Below are 18,199 nucleotides of genomic sequence, written 5' to 3'. Positions count from 1 at the left end.
GACGTCAGGACCCAACATTGATCTGACATATAAATCCAATGTAAACCCTAACGTAAGATGCGTTGTCGTAACGTAACATATGTTGTCATAATTGAACATACCATACGTTGCCATAACGTAACATACCATATGTTGTCCTAACGTAAGGCTACTTCTGATCTGACGTCAAGACCCAACGTTGATCTGACGTCAAAGTCCAACCTTGATCTGACGTCAAAGTCCAAAGTTGATCTGACGTCAAAATCCAACGTTGATCTGACGTCAAGACTCAATGTTGATCTGACATCTAAATCCAACATTGATCTGAAGTTAAAACCCAACGTTGATCTGACATCAAAGTCCAACGTTGATCTGACGTCTAAATCTAATGTTGATCTGACGTCAAAGTCCAATGTTGATCTGACATCAAAATCCAATCTTACTTCAATCTTTTGGTAAAACTCGAGCGCCCTGATATACATTTAATGCCATGTGAACAATTACAAATGTTTTTATTAAAGGAAATATGAAATATTAGTGAATGCCATTAAAGGTAAATGATTTGCGTTAGCTCTGTGCCTCTTGAGCGAATTAGCATAAAGTTATTGTTATCGTCCGGTGGCGTGGACGTTTATATAGTTATCGTTATCATTATAATGTGAAAAAGCCCTTAAGTCCTTATAAGTCTGTAAAATGGCATCTAAATGACAGAGAGTGGTGCGGTGACAAACATGCTGCATGGCTCCTAGATAAAGTAGTGCTATAAGTAATTATGATCATAATAATAATACTGGCCGGTTTATGTGGTTTCATAAAGATGAAAAAATTCCAGTTGAAACCATTACATACTTGAGGCAAAGCAGATTAGTATTCACTTAACAATTACTTAATTTACAAAACAAAAGGATGAATTTAAAACACAAAATATTAAAATATTTCAAATGTATTTATTATTGATAAAAAAAATCAATTTGTTTTCTCAATAGTCAATTCAGGACTATAATCCTTAACAGCAGCACTAAACATCTAACATTTTGGCAAGTTACATTTTGCTATAAAGAATATATTACCATCTATTTTTATACATTTCAGTTTTTCCTGATCTTCTCCAATTCTTTAAAAGACATTTGATATAAAAATTACCATAGTGTGTAAAATGACCTGTAAACAATAGGACTCACAACCTGTATTCTAGTCTTTTATAAATGTGCTAAAACACAAAATATTTTCCAATATCAAAATGAAAATCATTTTATAAAGGAAAATTTAAGTCTTTTGCCCTCTTGTAAAAAACAATATATACAATACATAAATACATAGAACATGATGAAAATTAAGATTTTGGTGTGCATGGGTCTATGCAAGTAAGCAGTAAAACAATATGAACGGTTCACTGTACAGCAAGTCATTACCAGTATCCCACCCATTAAATCCAGCATACTGAGGTGAAAATAACTTATTACTGAAGTCTGGCATTGTTCATGCTCCTGGTGCGAGGGCCACATATGTTTTCTGCATGACCTTTATTAAAAAACAAAGCCAAAGGCCAAAATCTAAAACAAAATTGATCCTTTTTTATTTAGTCTCTACCATTATGGTAAGCACAAGAGTATGATATTTCATCAAATTTATGCGGTGATTATCACAAGGCACTTTTTACACTGAGGTAATGAAAATTGATGACATAAAATTGATCCATAAAATAATGCCAAGGTTGTCAGCGGAAGAACAGAACGCATACAGTAAATGCACTGTAGACACCGATACCCAGATCAAAGGCACTGTGTGCGTCGAAATAACTTAAAAACTTTTCATTTATACAATCTATTGCACACGCCATGAGAAACACCCCAATCTCTCTTGTACATAACAGATTTCCTAAAAAACAGATTGTCCCTGAGTGTTTCATGGGTCTATATACAGTATACATAATACATCATGATAAAAAGTAAATTAAAAAAACTATATGGCTGTTCTAATATGGACTCTAGAACTACTGGCAGTTTTAATAATAAAAAAAATACATAATTGTCCAGCTTTAGCTTTCAGATTTGTGTCTGTGTTTGGCTGTGAGCAGCTCCATCTCTACACAATGATCTCTTGTACCCCTGTTCTGTTCAACCACTCTTGGGACGACCGTGGACCAGCGATCTATTGGCGACATAGAGAGAAATCACGTTTGTTAGATGATTCTTTAAGGTATGTGGACAAATGTATACTAAAAGACACCGTGCCAACCTCTGCGAAGGCCCCGCCCTCCTTGCGTGTTTTCATAATAGTCTTTCTGGCCAGGATCCTCATTTATGATTCCTAGATTTTGATTCCAGTGGGACCACTTCACCTCATCGACTCTAGAACATGGAGAAGTAAAATCCTGGTAAGTAACAGGAGTGGTTCAGCTGTCATTTATTAACCCAGACAACTCCGGCCCAGAGTCGTCTGCTGTCTGGGAATAGGTAGTGCGGTTGTAGCTTTACCTGAAGCACCAACGTTTGTCCGGCATTCCATCCAAGTTCTTGCCTAAAGTAACCATCTCTCCAACCCGGAAAGACCTCCGCAGACACACAGGGAAGGAACGCTCGATGTCCAGGATAGTGGTTGCCCACTGACACAACCAAAAGAAAAGTGGCAAACAGGTTAAAGATGAAAGGAATTTGTAACCAATGAATAGTAAGTTAAATGTTCCTGGAAAAAATGGTCTATTTAATTTATATTTCAGTTTAGATACCAAAATTAACAATTAAAGCAAGAACTTAAAAAGTGCTGTAAAACATGTTAGCTGTTGTGTAATTTTCATCAGCTTTAGCCACACCCCCTCTTTCCTAGACCACACCCTCCGACGACATGCATGCTCAAACACATTATTATGACAAATTAAAAATCTAATAGGCAGAACAATGAATCTAAATGGGTGATTCTCCCGAAATTAGACTGAGGTGTCATGAAACATTTTGATAAAAAAAGTAAATGCATGTATCAAAATAAGAAGCATACAGTTACAAACATCTCTTCATGTACTATTTTGCACATGATTTCAAATGACATCATAATCCACATTTAAGGGGAACATTTTCATTACCGCAACGTGTCCATGACTGGATTTGGGTTCTTTGACATGGAAATATTTATAATAAAAAAAATCTAAAAAAATTAAAAGCTTCAGTGCATGTGATACTATAAACATTTACAGTAAAGAAGCATGTGGTATTTGGCGATCATTGGTAAATGTAGAGACAATAATAAGGAATATAAATGTGTCCAAAACCAATTTTCTCATCCTCCGCAACAATTTTCAATCATTGTTTAAGCCCTCAAGGAACTAACATTTAAAAAAAAAAAAAAAGTTGGAAGGGACATAATTGACTGTGACACTCAAGATGGCTACCAGGTAAGCAGTTCTTATTTTTTTCTATCCAGATAAAAGTTTAAATTTTGTTTGTCATAGTACCTGGACAACTTTTTAGTTCTCATTACCGAAACATGAGTTTGTAAATGCATATATTCAATGTAATATCATGTTGTGGTAATGATATTTTTTGTGATAATGATAATTTAATAATTCTATAGGAAATATTTTTAAAATCCTCTAAAAATAATTGATATAGTAAGTTCAGACCTTAATCTTATATGTGCAAAAAAATTGGCTTCAAGGGCTTTTAAAAAAATCTGATGCTGCACACCTAAATCTGGATTTCGTCAGAATCACCCAAATGCAGAGATATTATTATTTACAGGCTAAAGCCTTATAATCTGAAGATGAGATCAGGAGCATCAAAGTTTGATTTCACATTGATTTGACATGACCTAAACTCCATCCTCAATGTATTTATATCTCTCACCTGCAGTTTCCAGATCTGCTTGCTTTCTTTGGACACCTGACCCACCGTCTCCCCCATCAAAGCGATTAACATGTTGAGTAACAGGACGAAGGTGAGAATAATGTATGTGACCAGGAGAACGAGGAACACACCGGGGTACTTTGCTCCTTTAAGCATGCTATCTAGGTCTCCAATGCCAATGGTCAGCTTAAACAGATCGAGCAGAAATTCACTGAATGTGTTTGTGTCTCGGCATTCTGGGTATGTGGGGCAGGAATCGTTGCAGGTCTTCTTCTCAGGGCAGATGTTCAGGAGAGAAACTAACGCTGTTGAAATGATGCAGAGATGAAAATTACATAACATACAATACAAACATTATGACGCTCAGATGCAAAACCGTCTGACATGTTTTCTTGTAAATGAGCATGTTTAATAGGCACTTACTGTATGTTCATGTTCAGTAATTTCACTATAATGGCAATGAAAAGTTTATTACTGTATATACCCAAATATAATACGATCCCCTATTTTTCAGACTTATTTTTGGGAAAGAAAGAGATTTTGGGGAAAAAAATCTGGTTTTCAACAGAAACATTTTAACACCATTCATTTAATATTTGGATTAATTTGTCACAAAATTAAGTGCACTCTGTCAGAAATGAGTTCAGTAATGAATGAATGAATGAATGAGTGAGTGACAAAAATTAATAACCTTTCCACAAAAATGCAATAATTATGTAGGCCCATGTATGTATGTAACTGTGGTACTGTGAAGATAGATTGAAATTTACCATCTGACCTATCGTGTTGGCGCTCTCTACTGTTTCCCTCTGTTTTTGTCTATATCTCGAATTTAAGACGACTCCCCATTTTTCAGTTTATTTTTAAGACAAAACTTATATTCGGATATATATGGTAGTCATTTATTAGTTAACTAGTTTTAATTGAAATGCCTTATTTTCACAAAGGTCTTTTGATGCAAAACCCTCTAAAGTACATGCAAAAATATCCAATTTTAAAAAATGTCTCAAGTCTTCACTGTCCTTTCTGAATAAAGGTAAAATGCTCAAAAATGTTGACAATATCATGAAGTTGAAGTATGTGCGATAAATTAGTCTTCCGTGGACTTAGTGACCCAATTCCGATTTTTTCCTTTCAGGTGGCACAGATCGGATATGACCCACGGACGTGTAGGAAAAAAAGTGCATAGATTCTGATATTCTTAGATCAGTTTCAGGCTTCATTCATATGTGGAAATAAATCAGATTCATGCTTTCACGTCTGCATTGTAAGCAGACAGATCGGATATTCCCATGTCAAGACATGTCGTGCGTCATTGAAAATGCGACAGTGGCAAATGGCGTCAACTCAGGTGGACACTACCCACGATCACATGACCCTTCTTAGCAGACATTAGGTGTGTTCGACTTCATGCGGCGCTGCGCAGACCGATCGGTGGCTGACTTGAAGCAGTGCATTCCGGTTAGTAATTTTGTCCGACTTCAGCTGGCGCTGCAGGCACGTGACTGTGTCATATGGTTTTTAAGTACCGCGAGAGCATTTCGAGAGTAGCCTGCTAGCTAAGCCGGTGCAGCCTCTCCAGAGCGGCTGCACGGAGTTGTGATGACGTAACAGCTTTACGTGATTGGTCGCCTCATGATGACAACGATCACGTGCGTTTCAATTTTAATCCAACCTTTAGTTCCACTAATAAACATTATAAGTTCATGTTTTAAAACAGGAAAAAACACTTTAATATGCTTAAATATGTTATATTGTGTCGTGTAATAATATAAAAATGAAAATAACAAACTCTATTGGTATTTTAATAATATAGGCTTGTTTCCCGTTATTTTGGGGTATACAGTATAAGCAGCCATTAAAATATTCGATATAAAATGTTTCTGGTTGCAACTTTTGATTAAAAGGTTTGTTTTTATAAAATCCAGCATCTAATTCACTTCATTTGCGATTAAAAACAAGGAAACACGGCGCACGCGTCACTACGGCAAGCAGCAGGAAGGCTCCGTCTTCAGTTCCTCCCTCGACTGCAAGCGGCAAACCTCGCCGATCGGTCTGTGCAGCGCCGGATGATCTCGAACACACCTAATGTCTCCACTTAGTGCTGTAATGTTGAAGTTTTATGTCTTGTTACAGAAATAAAGCTTTCTCTGTGTTTTAAGCTGTTCCGGGTCAGCACCTGTATATCTACTTTGAATTGTTTTGCCAAGTGTTTAGTGTAAAATGTAGATATCAGATACGCGTCGCTTTTAAAAGATGATGTAAGCTATCGTCAAAGAAATCAGATACAGGCAACAAATTAGAATTGGGCATCAAGATTTGCAGTGTAAATCTACCCTTAGAGGACTTTGCTAAAAAAATCATCATGGCGTTTAATGGATTCTAGCAACAAACCTGTATTTCTTAATGGTCTCAGGTCATGATTAAGCGGATTTGAAGAGAAAGTATTTGACGAACGCCAAGAGCATTTAGTCATTGTCATTATCGTTTAGTGGCTTTTGCATCTGAGCTCTTTACTGTATGCTAACAATTCACAAAACCAATAATATTATTTAGCTCTCTTTAAAAGCATAGTTCACCCAAAAATGAATATTTTCTCATCACTTTCTCATCCTCATGCTGTTCCAAACCTGTATGAATTTCTTTTCTCAGATGAACACAAACAAGATATTTTGACAAATGATGGTAAGCACACAGCAGATGGTAACCATTGACTTCCATAGTAGAAAAAAACAAATATTTGTAATTACATAATATTTGTTTTCCTACTATGGAAGTTAATGGTTACAATCAGCTGTGTGCTTACCATCATTTATTAAAATATCTTCTTTAGTGTTTATCAGAAAAAATCCCACACAAGTTTAGAACAACATGAGGATGAAAAAAAATAATGGCAGAATTCTCATTTTGGGTGAACTATGCTTTTAATATAGGCCTATACCAAATAAACGATTTTTGTAACTCTGATCAACTGATCAATAACAAATGAATTACTAACTTCCAGCTGTAACATTTGTGAAGTTTTCATGCTGAAGTCTCACAATAAGTCAATTTTAAAGTCAAACAGGGTCAAAATGACCCTCAAAAAGCACAGACAGGTTAGTTCGTGCCAGTGGCGTCTAGCCTATTAATGAAATGAGATTTAAAAAAATTGCGCACAATACCTGATGCATAGCCAATCATGAAGAGCACATACACCAGCAGGAACCGGAACAAATCTTTAATGAGAATCTGAACAAAATATCAGAGTATAATGATCTTTCAATTAGACTTAGGAACAGACAAGCATTCATTATATCAGCTATACTAAGCTTGCAAAGACTTTTAATGAGATCTTTAAAAAAAAAGTGTGTGTTATAATATACAAGTAACTTCATGCAAACATATTCATACAGAAAAGTTAAACCATGTAGAACTGAAATGTTTTTAGTCTTTTTAAATTGATTTTTCAAACAAATCAAATCAAAGCTGCTGCCAGAGGAACTATAAAAAAAAATCTCAAAGCCAACAGCATTTGCAATTGCTTCAGCAGCGTAAAAAGTCATGGGTTCAATCGATAACACATAATGATAAAAATGTATACTTTGTAACGCCCTGTAAGTTGCTTTGGATAAAAGCGTCTGCCAAATTTATAAATGTAAACATAAAAAAAATATTATCATACCTTCTGGATCATGATGCTGTAGGTTCCAGTGAGTTTAAGGCCTCTGGTAAAATAAAGTGTGTTCATCCAACCCAGAGCGAGAGCAAACACCATCACAGACACGTAAGCCTCGATTCCTGACAGATATAGCGCTGCGGTCACCAGAATCAGCACGGAGTAGATAAAGCTATGAAACAGTCAAGAGGGAGTGTATCAGCCAATATATTTTGACAATGAATAAGATGAACACAGTTAATAAGGTCTTAACACCCTGCGGTCCAAAAACGTGTTGACGGGTTTGAATGTGTTTCTCCTCATCAAAGCAGGATCAACTTAAAATACACCATCATTAATAATCATACACATATATGTAAAACATCATTCGAAACTGTGAAGAGTCTACTTTTATTTGTGTACATTCACAATTTTTTTATACATATACCGTATTTTTCGGTCTAAAAGACGCGTTTTTTTCATAACTTGGCTGGTGCTGCATCTTATAGTCAGGTGCGCCTTGTAAGTCAGTATGAATTAATTTTGACATTTATGAGGCAAGATAAAACATTACCATCTACAGCCGCGAGAGTCATATGCTGCTTCTGTATTTTTGTAATTCAATAGATTCAATAACGTGGAATGACGAGTATGCGAACTTCACGCTAGTTGGCTTGTTCGGTTAATTTAGACTATTCAACCTTCCTGGTTAGTTCTGTATGCTATGGTTTATCGTTTAAATAACTGATAATATTACTTAACGTACAGACATCTATTCAGCCTGCTGTTCTGTCTGCTATTGTTTAGTTTAATAACTTGCCTTTTCAGATTAAATGTTTGTTCTTCGGCTTGGATTTTGTGAAATAATTTTCTAAATAAACGCAAGGTATAGTCCACAGTGACTTATATATGTTATTTGGTCTTGATGCATTTTTGAATGATGCGGCTTATACTTCGGTCCGGCTTATAGTCCGAAAAATACGGTATCTAAAGAAAGCCTGAAATGTTTACTTTTAAACCAAATAATTATAATCAAAAACAAATATTGTCTGTTTATATAATCTGTCTTAAAGTTGAGAAAGGCACAGTTTTTCCTGGTTGACCTCATTATCTTTAATGAGGTCACGCCCACAGACGGTACCCGCTATTCGTTTGGAAATTAATGGGGATCACTCGAAACGTCATCAACACCACCAAACAAAGTTTTATCAGATATGAAGATTTTACTGCGTGTTTGGATGATAAACATTATATACACACGTGAGGAAGATCTTCAGTTATGTCTAATGTTCAGCAAAAACTGACAACAAAAATAAACTGGTTGGCTATGGCCTTGTATTTTTTAATATATGTGACACTGGACCACAAAACCATAAGGTTGTTTATTTTTTTATTGATATTTTTGAGATTGTTGAATAAATAAGTTTTCCATTGATGTAAGGATAGGACAATATTTGGGAGATACAATTAGAAACTGAAAAAAAATCACATTTAAAGTTTCCAAATGAAGTGCTTAGCAACTGCATCCACTCACAAAAATAAAGTTTGATATATTTATGGTAGGAAATGTACAAAATATCTTCATGTAACATGATCTTTACATAATGATTTTTGGCATGAAAGAAAAATCTATAAACCTATACAATGTATTTTTGGTATGCTACATATGGCTGATTTTGTGGTCCAGGGTCACAAATGAAGGTTACAGAAAGTGTGATCTTGACTCTACTATATGTTTGGTTTGCATTTAAATGTGAAATGCCTCATTGGTTCAGCAGTGTGCCACATATTATTAATAATTCATGTAAACAGGTTGGTGAGCTGCAGTCATCTTTGCATAAGTAGTGTTGTTTTTATGCAATGAGATTACCCATTAAAACATGCCAAGAAAGGAATTGTGGAATTAATTAAACAGCTCAATTAAAAGAGAGAGAAATCGCCTTAGGGAAAGACACGGAGAGCAAAGGAAGACACAAAGAACGGGACCAAACGTCTTACTAGAGCACTTGAAAGGATCCATCATTAAATAAAGAATTCACCCCTGGGCACTTCTTCAGGAAAAGATCCTTAATCTGAAAATCAACGTGGAAACGTGGATCAATTTACTATACCGCTAAGTAAAGAGGGAAAAAACAAAAAGTCATCTGAAAGAATATGAAGATGAATTAGTGGGCCAAATACACCGGTGTTATTTTAGCATGCTGTAATAGTAAACAATAAAAACTAGCTTACATTCGTTATGAAGAAAAATAGGCCAGAGGTCACGGTTATGAGCTCCCCTGCCAAACGTAGCTTGTCCCCGGTAGTGTTGTAGGAGTAGGGGGGCTGTTGAGAGTGAAAATGGTCACAGATCAATTATCAATTATACAGTTGACTCTATCACATGGACCATCTTTTACACAAAAGCGCTGGAAGACCAAACATGTTTCACACTGCATTCATACAATAAACATGAACAACCACACGGATAACTTCACCAGTAATAGTAGGAGATTGAGATTTAAGTTTATAAAGAAATTAATAGAAAAAATGCAAAGCCTAATATGGCAGTTGTATAAACCAAAGATATTGGATATTACAAGATAGAGCACTGCTATTACTATGAATAAGGGCCAATGCAACGCTCAATATGGCGATGTTAGTTCAGCCTTTCAGTTAAAAGAATCAATCATCGATCAATAAAGAGACTGACAATTCTCTAAAGGGAGGGGCTCTACAGTATATAGACTAGCATAAGGCAAGTGTCAAAATGTGCGGATGCGCAGTAGATGAAACGACCTCAAAAACAGTCCTTCCAGAAAAACGCTGAGTTTTTTTGTGATTGTTGCGGGCAAAAATCCTTAATCTTGCATCATGTTTTCTTAAAAAATGCGATGGACTATGCGGGATATTTATGCAATTTTATGTGATGAACTTGCAAAAACTGCGTGAACTTGCAAAAACTGCGTGAACTTGCAAAAACTGCGTGAACTTGCAAAAACTGCGTGAACTGGCAAAAACTGCGTGAACTGGCAAAAACTGCGGGAACTGGCAAAAACTGCGGGAACTTGCAAAAACTGCGGGAACTTGCGTGAACTTGCAAAAACTGCGGGAACTCGCGGAAACTGCGGGAACTCGCGGAAACCGCGGGAACTTGCGAAAACTGCGGGAACTTGCGAAAACTGCGAAAACTGCGGGAAAATGGGAAAACAGAACGAACTTGAGAAAAATGCGCGAACTATCGAAAACTGCGGGAAATAGCGAAAACTGAGGGAACTTGCGAAAACTGCGGGAACTTGCGAAAACTGCGGGAACTTGCGAAAACTGCGGGAACTTGCGAAAACTGCGGGAACTTGCGAAAACTGCGGGAACTTGCGAAAACTGCGGGAACTTGCGCAAACTGCGTAAACTTCTGGAACTTGATTAAACTGCGGGAACTTGCTAAAACTGCTGGAACTTGCGAAAACTGCGGGAACTTGCGAAAACTGCGGGAACTTGAGAAAACTGCGGGAACTTGAGAAAACTGCGGGAACTTGCGAAAACTGCGGGAACATGCAAAAACTGTTTGCAGCTTTTCAATGATGTTCACGTCACATAATCACGTCACTTCATAACGTTCCCATAGCAACAGGGGACATGGCTGCGTTTGTGTGAGGTAAATGCAACATTTTTTATCTTTCTGCTAAGATATATGTTATTTTTGCTACGAAATGCGGGGATTATGAAATTATGCAAGCCCCGCATATTTTGCGCATGGAAATCTGCAATTTATGCTGCGAAAGTGCACCGTATTTGAAAAAATATTTGATTATGTGTTGAATCATGCGATCGCATAATCACGTTTTTCTGGAGGGACTGCAAAAAGGTGTTATTTAGCGTAATATGAGCCTAAGAAACAAAAGTTATGGTACAGTCAGTGTGATTTTAGCACACAATTTTCATTGCTAAAAACATCAGTATTTTGTGTATTTGGTATAATACAATGTGTTCACAATGGTTTAAAAACACATTATTTTCCACATACTGTACATTTTTGTAGCTCCAAATATACTGATTTCCTCAAATGCTCTGATTTTGTACAAAACTCATCAATTTGAAAAGTGCTGTGTCCCTGATTGGCCAGCTGTATGTTGTGTTTGGCCTGAATACCTCTGACGTCAGCCGGAAATGTGACGATCCTTACCATGTTTGCAAGATTCTGTCTCAATGCAAAGCTAACAGGAGTTAAAGGGGCCATTACATAAAAATCTGACTTTTTCTATGTTTAAGTGCTATGATTGGGTCCCCAGTGCTTCTATCAACCATGAAAATGTGAAAAAGATCAACCCAGTAACTTAGTTTTGGTAAACCATTCTCTACAAGCACATGAAAAAATAGGTTGTTGAAATTTGGCTCTCCTTATGATGTGATAAGGAGCTCTTATTATAATAATACTGCCCATTAATCTGCACTATCCAATCACAGCACTGCCATTTAGTGCAGAGAAAAAGAGAGAGAGAAAAAAATCACAGCACAATTGAGTTCCAACTGCAACCAACCGCTCATTTGCATTTTAAAGAGCCACACAGATCCAAAATCGAAAATCGAAAATCGAAATGGCTTCTAAAGCAGAGAGTCGACTCTGAATCGCTGAAACGAGTCGTTATAGGGAGTGAGTCTTCTTCCTGATATTATCCACGTCACACGAACTTATCCACGTCACATGAGATACTAATCTCCGCCTACAGCCTTGCCTGCGGGAGAAACGAAAACTATGACCCGCCCACAGCTAGCTAGTGTGTGAGTGTAAAAATCAGCTCATGCTGTTTTCAGCTTTTGTTGTTTTCACTACCAAAGGAGACTTTTTCAAGGAGGGATATTCTAAACGTGTCTGGCTGTGAAGAATCAGTGATTAAAATAAATTTTTAACGGAGGGATTTAGACGTTTGTCAATGAAAGATGGTTCAGTACCCACTTTATTTGGAAAGACATGCATCTTCTAACCACAACCTGTAAGTATGATTATAGCTACATACTTGCTTAAATGAGTGTAAAATATCTATCGTTGTTTTTATTGCTTGGATTAATGATGAATGATATCGTTGTTTAAACTCTAACTTATATACTGTCAGAGCCACGATAGCAAGCAGTTTTGCTATGACCCGGTTAGTTTAGATAAATGCGTAAATGAGTGTAAAATGTTAGTTTCAATCGTCGTTTGTATTGTTTGGATTAATGATGAATGATGTTGTGTGTTTAAACTGTTCATTTACTGTCAGAGAGTCACGTTAGCAAACGACTAATGCATGCTTATTTACGGTTTTGCTATGACCTGGTTAGTTTAGATAAATGCTTAAATGAGTGTAAAATTGTTAGTTTCAATCGTCGTTTGTATTGTTTGGATTAATGATGAATGATGTTGTGTGTTTAAACTGTTGATTTACTGTCAGAGAGTCACGTTAGCAAACGACTAATGCATGCTTATTTACGGTTTTGCTATGACCCGGTTAGTTTAGATAAATGCTTAAATGAGTGTAAAATGTTAGTTTCAATCGTCGTTTTTATTGCTTGGATTAATGATGAATGATGTGTATTGATGTTGACAATGTCTTCTCAGTAAATCATGTTAGCACGAGGTCAATACATGTTGCACTGTTGTTGGTCTGTGCCACCGATCTGTGGTCTGTGAGACTGATCTGTGATCTGTGCATTGTGTGCAAAGACAGTTGACCAATCAGAGCAGAGTAGGCTACTGAAATGTGGGGTTTAGGCAGGCTGAGTCGTTGAATGGCTTCACACGAATCGTTTGGGGATCTCTGAGAAATGGGGTAATTTTAAATTTATATTTTGAGAAAATTACAGTGTTTTTTGACCTTGCATGCATTTAAACCTGTTGTCCGGGACTTATAAATAGTGATAGGATGCTTAAAATTGTCATCTTACTGGCTCTTTAAAGGACACACCCTAAATGGCACATTTTTGCACACTCCTACAAAGTGGCAATTTTAACATACTATAATAAATTATTTATATGGTATTTTGAGCTAAAACTTCACATATGTGGTCTGGGGACACCAAGGATTTATTTGACATCTTAAAAAGTCTTGTGCCATGGCCCCTTTAACTTACAGGCTGTGAGTCCAAATTGGGAGGAATTATGATTATGTCGGTCTTGTCTGCATCACCAATCCCAGGAAGTAAACTGTTGCCTACAATCCACGTGTTTGTTGTAGTCCAAAAAAAGAGATTTACGTTGGAGATGATAACTCGTGTCATCGTTTACTTTGGGGTGTGTACTTTTGGCATATCATTAACATGTACTAATACACACTTACACACCAAAGGAAATATAAAATCGTGAAAATCGGACAATAGTTGCTCTTTAAGAAGATAGGACATGCATGACTGAAATGACTGAAACATGGCCGCCTAGTAGCATGATGTTCCTAAAGGGAGTTTGGTATAAACTGATGCCACATGGTTATTTTTTTAAAGATTCACTTTTTGGTAAATAAATGTGGTCTCTGTACTCTAGAATGTGCACACACATTACTTTGATGAATGTAAAAAATTTGGTTTAAAGATTGACAGCTGCAAAATGTGATTTAACATAATTCAAGTACGAGATTTAGTCTGGATTTAACATATGAATTTCAATCTCTGACATGGCCTTACTCAGTCAATATTAAAGATATCAAGGTTATATTTCCACGGGATGTTCTTTATACAATGTAGAAAACAGTAGATAAACTTTATTTCTCAAGCTGAGCCAACAGTTTTGGAGACTTTGGTCTCTTCTCTTTCAAATAAATTGTAGCTGTACAACTGCCCAGAGGCATTGCCAAGAGGGAACTTATTGCCTTAAAAGAGCTTGACTACTGTACTCACTTTTCCCTCTGATGGGCGATAGTAGGCCACAAGAGTGAAGATGATCATGGTGACAAGGTATGAAAACACACTGATGTAAAAAGTCACAGCAGCAAACTTCTGCCACTTGGCCCTCAGCAGCTCATTAATGGGCTCCACAGCCAGCATCTCATGACGATTCTGAAAGAAGAACCAATAAATGCTTCAGAAAGAACTGCCTTGCTTTTTCTTCATTGTTCATGTAAACAGTATTTCACTCTCAACCAGCATCTTTAACTCTTTTACCGCCAATGACAAGTTATCTCGTCAATCAAGAGAAAACGCTTCCCTGCCAATGCCAAGTTTTTCCGGCTTTCCGCAATACCACTATTATCCACCAGGTGGGTTTTCCGCAACTTATAAAACCTGGAAGTATCGCCTTAGGGCAAGCAGCTGCATGTCTGTGTATGTTTTAAAGATCGCTCTGAATTGGATCTCTATTAAAAGTCCTTCACAAAAATGGAATGGAAATTTGGTGTTTTTGAAGAAACCTACCCACATTTGAGAGGTGATAAAAAGAGAACTAACAAAGGTAGGATATTGCATGTTTATATACAACCCCAAATCAGAAAAAGTTGGGACACTAGAAATTGTGAGTAAAAAAGTAAATGGAATAATTTACAAATCTCATAAACTTATATTTTATTCACAGTAGAATATAAATAACATATCAAATGTTGAAAGTGAGATATTTTGAAACATCATGCCAAATATTGGCTCATTTTGGATTTCATAAGAGCTACACATTCCAAAAAAAGTTGGGACAGGTAGCAATAAGAGGCCAGAAAATTTAAATATACATATAAGGAACAGTTAAAGGACCAATTTGCAACTTATTAGGTCAATTGGCAACATAATTGGGTATAAAAAGAGCCTCTCAGAGTGTCAGTGTCTCTCAGAGGTCAAGATGGGCAGAGAATCACCAATTCCCCCAATACTGCGGCGATAGTTTTCTGAGTTTCTTAGAGAAAAATTGCAAAGAGATTGAAGTTATCATCATCTACAGTGCATAATATCATCCAAAGATTCAGAGAATCTGGAACAATCTATGTGCGTAAGGGTCAGGGCTGGAAAACCATACTTGATACCCGTGATCTTCGGGCTCTTAGATGGCACTGCATCACATACAGGAATGCTACTGTAATGGAAATCACAACATGGGCTCAGGAACACTTCCAGAAAACATTGTCAGTGAACACAATCCACCGTGTCATTTGCTGTTGCCAGCTAAAACTCTATAGGTCAAAAAAGAAGCCATATCTAAACATGATCCAGAAGCACAGGCGTTTTCTCTGGGCAAGGCTCATTTAAAATGGACTTTGGCAAAGTGAAAAACTGTTCTGTGGTCAGACGTATCAAAATTTGAAGTTCTTTTTGGAAAACTGGGACGCCATTTCATCCGGACTAAAGAGGACAATGACAACCCAAGTTGTTATAAGCGTTCTTTTCAGAAGCCTGCATCTCTGATGGTTTGGGGTTGCATGAATGCGTGTGGCATGGGCAGCTTACACATCTGGAAAGGCACCATCAATGCTGAAAGGTTTATCCAAATTCTAGATACATATGATCCCATTCAGTCATCGTCTCTTTCAGGAAAGACCTTGCATTTTCTAACATGACAATGCCAGACCACATACTGCATCAATTACAACATCATGGCTGCTTGGAAGAAGGATCCAGGTACTGAAATGGCCAGCCTGCAGTCCAGATCTTTCACCCATAGAAAACATTTGGTGCATCATAAAGAGGAAGATGCGACAAAGAAGACCTAAGACAGTTGAGCAACTAGAAGTCTGTATTAGACAAGAATAGGACAACATTCCTATTCCTAAACATTGGATCCTCAAGGTGTTCCTTATATGTACATTTAACTTTTCTGGCCTCTTATTGCTACCTGTCCCAACTTTTTTTGGAATGTGTAGCTCTCATGAAATCCAAAACGAGCCAATATTTGGCATGACATTTCAAAATGTGTCACTTTCAACATTTGATTTGTTATCTATATTCTATTGTGAATAAAATATAAGTTTATGAGATTTGTAAATTATTCCATTTATTTTTTACGCACAATTTCTACAGTGTCCCAACTTTTTTCTGATTTGGGGTTGTATTTAAAGAAGAACATTTTCTGGAAGGCATTAAACTTTTGGGAAAATAATGAAAAATGCTGGCACTGGCTGGGAACTTTTTAAGAAAACACTGGCGGCAAAAGAGTTAAAAAGTTATTGACATTAGGTTTGAATTCACTGCCTTACACAACACAAAATTACAGAGGTCCACAGAAAACAGTTTCTATCATCTATCAGCATGTTCACCTCAATCTTGCTGTTGTAGACAAGTATCTCCAGAACAGATACTTCCTCTCCACAGGTATCCAGGGAGGAAAGATCATAGAGATTGGAGTACACGGGTCCGTACGCCCAGTCCTTAAATTTTCGAGAGAAATGTCGGGCCTCCTCATCTTTAATCTCTCTCCGAATGATGTGTTGGAAAACCCCAAGTTTGCCCAGCTTGGCAGCCATCATGAGGGGGGACATGCCATCATTGTTAAGTATATTCTCCAGGTTGCAGTCTGGGTACTGCTTGCAACATTTAATGAGCAGCAAGTCGTACATCTTGGTGACAAAGCGAGTGTTGTCTCGGGTGTTATCTGCGATATGAACCAGGGCATGCAGCACTGTGTTTCCCCTGGAGTCCTGCCTTCGCAGATCTGCCGTTTTGTGTGTATTCTCGGTCAGGTAATGCACCATGTCCGGCTGGTTGGTACAAGCTGCGAGCGAAAGGGGAAGCTCACCTGACCAATGAGGAAAAAGACAACATTAGCTTCTCGGTGCTAGTACATTATAGAGATTTGGGAGATATCTAGTTCTCAAAATAAACAGTTTGATTAGTAAGTGTATTTCCGGCACTGTGAGAAACAATTATTTAAATGGTCCGAGTGATAAGGCTTTTGAAATGAAAAAGGTAGGGCTAGACTTGAATTCAACCATCGAGAACTGATTGGATCGTTTGAAGTTCAGTCATGTTGCTATTTGCTAATCGCTAAGATCTTTTTCTTGACTCCGCCCACCTGCCATACCATCAGTGGCAGCTCGTGACTCCTCATCCGAGGGGCACTAATTCAAAATACGTGTTCGGAGTATCATGTGTGTGGTTCACTTTTCCAAAATATGTGTCCTGTGTGTCAAGAGATCCTGTGTGCATCACGTGTTTTGTCAAAATAAGTGCCTGTTGCACACGCGTCAAAATCATTTATGATAAAAGAGACGCTTACGTTTACAAAATACACGCAAGACACTCCCTTAACATTAAACTCTGATTACGCATGAGATTATGCGAGAATCTGGCAAACGCGAGTGTCTCTTTTATCATAAACCCTTTAGACGCGTCTGCAGCAGGCACTTATTTTGGCAAGACACGTGATGCACACACGATCTCTCAAAGCGCAGAACACATATTATGAAATTACGAACCACACACATGGCGGACTACATGCATGTTGTGACGAACTTCGCATCGTGCGCCCTCAAAAAAAAAAAGTCGGCAGCCGCCACTGCATACCATATGAGTGGAAGTAAAGAGGGATCTTTCGAGGAAGGGAGGAGATTTTGGTTTTTGATTAAAGATTATGATGGCACATTAATTTTTTTAAAAAATGAAGCTCATAAGTAATTTGTAAAAAATATTTAAAAAAAAATTACAGTTTTTCATTTCAATTTTATTGCGACTTTAATGTTACTTATTTGATATTTATGCGAACAAAGGTGCACTTACATATAGGCATGGGCTGGTTACCAGTTTCAAGGTATACCAAGGTTTTAAAGAGTCAAGGTTTCAAAACCACTAAAATTTTATGTGATACCATTTTCAAGGTATATGC

General features: G+C 37.2%; 1 protein-coding gene across 2 annotated transcripts in view; it reads right to left on the bottom strand.

Moving 5' to 3' along the window:
• Window positions 1-1,533: 1,533 nt before the first annotated feature.
• trpv4 (transient receptor potential cation channel, subfamily V, member 4) overlaps window positions 1,534-18,199 on the bottom strand; it is a 44,949-nt gene continuing 28,283 nt past the window's right edge. For both annotated transcript variants that reach the window (XM_073860476.1, XM_073860477.1), the window contains exons 7-16: window positions 16,635-17,113; window positions 14,302-14,460; window positions 9,688-9,780; window positions 9,454-9,527; window positions 7,483-7,648; window positions 6,983-7,049; window positions 3,819-4,123; window positions 2,457-2,584; window positions 2,218-2,330; window positions 1,534-2,130 (exon numbers count right to left, since the gene is read on the bottom strand). In XM_073860476.1, coding sequence (XP_073716577.1) covers window positions 2,018-2,130; window positions 2,218-2,330; window positions 2,457-2,584; window positions 3,819-4,123; window positions 6,983-7,049; window positions 7,483-7,648; window positions 9,454-9,527; window positions 9,688-9,780; window positions 14,302-14,460; window positions 16,635-17,113 — 1,697 coding nt within the window. In that variant the 3' untranslated portion in view covers window positions 1,534-2,017. The remainder of the gene's footprint in view (window positions 2,131-2,217; window positions 2,331-2,456; window positions 2,585-3,818; window positions 4,124-6,982; window positions 7,050-7,482; window positions 7,649-9,453; window positions 9,528-9,687; window positions 9,781-14,301; window positions 14,461-16,634; window positions 17,114-18,199) is intronic.

The sequence above is a fragment of the Misgurnus anguillicaudatus genome, chromosome 22 (genome assembly GCF_027580225.2).
Source record: "Misgurnus anguillicaudatus chromosome 22, ASM2758022v2, whole genome shotgun sequence".
Lineage (NCBI taxonomy): Eukaryota > Metazoa > Chordata > Actinopteri > Cypriniformes > Cobitidae > Misgurnus > Misgurnus anguillicaudatus.
This window is presented reverse-complemented; position numbering and strand designations above follow the sequence as displayed.